This window comes from Elaeis guineensis, chromosome 1 (assembly GCF_000442705.2).
Source record: "Elaeis guineensis isolate ETL-2024a chromosome 1, EG11, whole genome shotgun sequence".
Taxonomy (NCBI): domain Eukaryota; kingdom Viridiplantae; phylum Streptophyta; class Magnoliopsida; order Arecales; family Arecaceae; genus Elaeis; species Elaeis guineensis.
In genome coordinates, this window is record NC_025993.2 from 97,992,777 (window position 1) to 97,996,628 (window position 3,852).

At 49.8% G+C, this 3,852-nt stretch overlaps 1 protein-coding gene across 1 annotated transcript; it reads left to right on the plus strand.

The window, feature by feature from the left end:
* The first annotated feature begins 401 nt into the window (after window positions 1–401).
* LOC105061083 (flavonol 3-O-glucosyltransferase UGT89B1-like) lies at window positions 402–2,101 on the plus strand. Its single transcript, XM_010945036.4, has one exon. It carries the CDS (start codon window positions 469–471, stop codon window positions 1,858–1,860), a length of 1,392 nt encoding a protein of 463 aa, XP_010943338.1. The 5' UTR covers window positions 402–468; the 3' UTR covers window positions 1,861–2,101.
* The last annotated feature ends 1,751 nt before the right edge of the window (window positions 2,102–3,852 follow it).

Consider the following 3,852-nt stretch of genomic DNA (forward strand, 5'->3'; position numbering starts at 1 on the left):
TTTTTTTCTTTTACATCAGTTTGGTAAATAAGTTTGGTTTTGATATATTTTGATATTTAATTTTTTTTTATATTATTTTGAAAACTCGACAATTGACTCTTGTTGACCGATGCATGGACCGATGGTCAACCGTGATCAAATATAGCCAATGTCTTCTGTCACTAAAGATTTTCTACCTTGATGGCTAATATGATAGATATCGTTCAACCAATAGTATCTCTTGCTCCACGCCACACACCCCCACCGCCCCGCCCACCCCTCCGCACCCCTCCTTCTAGAAGCTAACACGTGTGTAACTATCCACGTGAACCAACAACCTCTCCCCCAACACCCGGCCCCACCACCCCCTGGGGCAGCGGCCGCCGCGTCGGGTCCACGCCTAAACACTGGCGCCAGATCGAAGCCTTCGTAGCAAGCTCTCTCTTCACTTCAGAGGCTCATAGGGAGAACAAGATTAGAGAGCAAGAGATGGCGGAGCCCGTTGCGCCCCACGTGCTGGTGATCCCCTACCCGTCCCAGGGCCACATGCTCCCCCTCCTGGATCTCGCCCACCTCCTCTCTTCCCGCGCCGGCCTCGCCGTCACCATCGCCGTCACCACCAAGAACCGCCCCTTCCTCGACCCCCTCCTCTCCCGCTCCCCCTTCGTCGCCCCCCTTGTTCTCCCTTTCCCCGACTACCCGGCCCTCCCCCCGGGCCTCGAGAACTCCCAGGACCTGCCCCACGCCTTCTTCCGCCCCCTCATCCACGCCCTCGCTGGCCTCCAAGACCCCCTCATCCGCTGGGCCCGCTCCACTCCCCACTCCCCCTCCGCCATCATATCCGACCACTTGCTCGGCTGGACCGCCGACCTCGCCGCCCAGTTGGGCATCACCCACCTCGTCTTCTCCTCCTCCGGTGCCCTCCCCATCGCCGTCTTCCACGTCCTCTGGCGCCGGATGCCCCAAAGATCCGATCTTGACGACCCCAATTGCCCCATCTCCTTTCCGGAAATCCCCAATTCCCCTGTTTTACCCTGGCGCCAGCTCTCCTTTCTCTACCGGACCCACATAGGAGGAGAACCGATCTCGGAGTTCCTAAGGGAGGGATTTTTAAAGAACACCGCGAGCTGGGGGTTCGTCTTCAACACCTTCGCCGATCTGGACCGGGTCTATCTGGACTACCACCGGAACGATCTGGGGCACCCCCGGGTCTGGGCTCTGGGACCCCTGGCCCCGCTGGACGGCCCCGTGGAGCGTGGCGGGGTGGCTTGCGCCACCGCCGGGGAGATTATGACCTGGCTGGACGGCTGCTCGGAGGGGTCGGTGCTGCTGGTGGCCTTCGGGAGCCAGCAGGTGCTGGCGCCGCCGCAGGCGGCGGCGCTGGCGGCGGGGCTAGAGCTGAGCCGAGCGAGGTTTATCTGGTGCGCGAGGGGGGCGACGGTGGTGCCGGAGGGCTTCGAGGGCCGGGTGGCAGGGTGGGGGCTGGTGGTGCGGGGGTGGGCGCCGCAGGTGGCGATCCTGGGGCACCAGGCGGTAGCCGCCTTCTTGACTCACTGCGGGTGGAACTCGGTGCTGGAAGCGGTGGCTGCGGGGGTGGCGATGCTGACGTGGCCGATGGTCGCGGACCAGTTCTTGAACGCAAGGTTGGTGGTGGAGGAGGCCGGGGTCGGGGTAGCGCTGTGCGACGGCGCCGACGCGGTGCCGGACGCGGACGAGTTGGCCCGAGTCGTGGCCGAGTCGCTCGGCGAGTCGGGGAAGGGGTTGAGGGAACGAGCAAAAGAGCTGAGTCGGAGAGCTTTGGAAGCGGCACAAGAAGGAGGAAGCTCGTATAAGGATCTGGACGGGCTGGTGGCCGAGCTTTCCAAGGTTGCGGTCAACTGAAATATTTTGGTTGCCTTGCTACTTTTATCATCTTTTTCCTCGGAATTATGTAACACTACTACATTTTTTTTTTTGTGTTGTGGGGGGCGGGGGGGGGGGGGGGGGGGAATACAAATGGGCATTTGCTTAAGGGTATAATTACACATTGTGTGTTACGGGGTAGAACTCTAGTGTCTGGTCCGAAAATACAAATAAATTTTGATCGTGATCGATCTATGCATCATCCATCGATCTTCACATCGATCGTCGATCTTACACAGATTTTCGACTTCTCATCAGCATCTTTGCCCATAAGTTACTAATTCGTGCTCGAGTTGCCAACCCTAGTGTTAGAGGTCGAACCCATCTTCAGGTGCATCATATTGTCGATCTGCACACTTAAGTCTCACTTGTCACCAAGATGACATCTGGACATTGGACACCAGTCCAAAAAGGGTTCCAACCCTTGGGTCATCACCGACCAAGAAACCGGCCATCGATTCTCATCTTCGACAATGCACGTGACAGGATGTCGAGCTACATTCCCTTCGATCCCTACTAATCGCCATATTTGGAAAGGTCGACAAAAATCCCACGTGAGGTCCTATCAAATCACGTCATTCAACATTAAATCACACCACTCCTAAGAACGATTAGCTGTGCACTGGATAAGTGTTAGAACATAGGCTGATTTGCATGTATAGAGCTATATGGTTACGATAACCATAGTGAAAGCAGATTTTAAAAATTTTAATCTGATCATGTTGATTCTAAATCATAATCACCTTTAGAATCATCTAACATGCATAAATAAATTTATAAGCATATATCTAAAATCATAAATAGCAAGTAGATGGTTTACCTAATCATTTTTCTCTCCTCCTTCCTCGGATCGGATCCTACTAATGTCTGGGGTTGCTGTCATAGCCGTGCAAGCATCTGGTCTCTGTTGGTATCTACACAGAGATGTCCTAATCAAAATTCCAAAACCCTCGGGATACAATCTCTCTTGTAGGCTTTATTTTTGGGCTTGGATCAAGGCCCTTATTCTTGTATTATTTGAAGCAGCCCTGTATAGGATTTTGAGGATTGATCATAACCACCAAAAAAAAATCAAGAACCCTTCCTGATTTTCTTTTCTCTCTCTCTCTTAGATCTCTATCTGATGTGGAATAGGGGTGTGGAAGAGAAGAGATGAGAGGTGGTTGGCGTGGAGAAGGAAGGGGTGGAAGGTTGTTAGTGCACAAAAACACATGGTGATTTTTTCTTACGCCAAAATCCATCCTCTTTTATAATTTTGTTGCACAAAATTACTTTCTTTTCTACGCCAACATCTGATAAGATCTAATTTGAATCAAATTCAAACCATTCCTTATCAAGAAGAGTCCCAACAAACCAAGAAAATGGGCTAGCACCTCATCTCAACCTCCGCACGGAGATAACCAGCGAGAAAATCACTGCCCCATCCTATTTCTGATTAACCAAATGGAGAGAGAAGCCCAGAGAATTTGGGCTCTAAGGGTCAAGGTTAATTTAGTTCAAACTGAGTCCAAATTGAGTTCCAATTGAATCCGAATCGAATCGAATTCGAAAGACTGTCAAACCTGATCTAATCAGGACTGAAATCCAAATCTGATTTGGATAATTGAACTTAATTAGTATTAAATTAAATCAAATCTAATTAAATTAAATCTAATTTAAATTAATTAGGACTTGATCCATAATTTAATCGGTCTCAATTAAATTATAATATTTATAATTAAGTCTTTGTACTAACGATTAGCAGTTACTACAGTAGCACTTACAAATTAGCAATTTTCAAATTCAAATTATCAACTAAATTGATAATTCAAATTTGATCCAAGTCATTGATCAAATCAAACTCCTTTTATGTGTGATCTCTCAGATTCTATTCTGTCTGATAGTGAGACATACCGTGATCTTCATCACAGTATCATCGAAATTTCTTTCGATGGACTAGAATAATTCTAGCTCAATCCAACAAGGACCGTT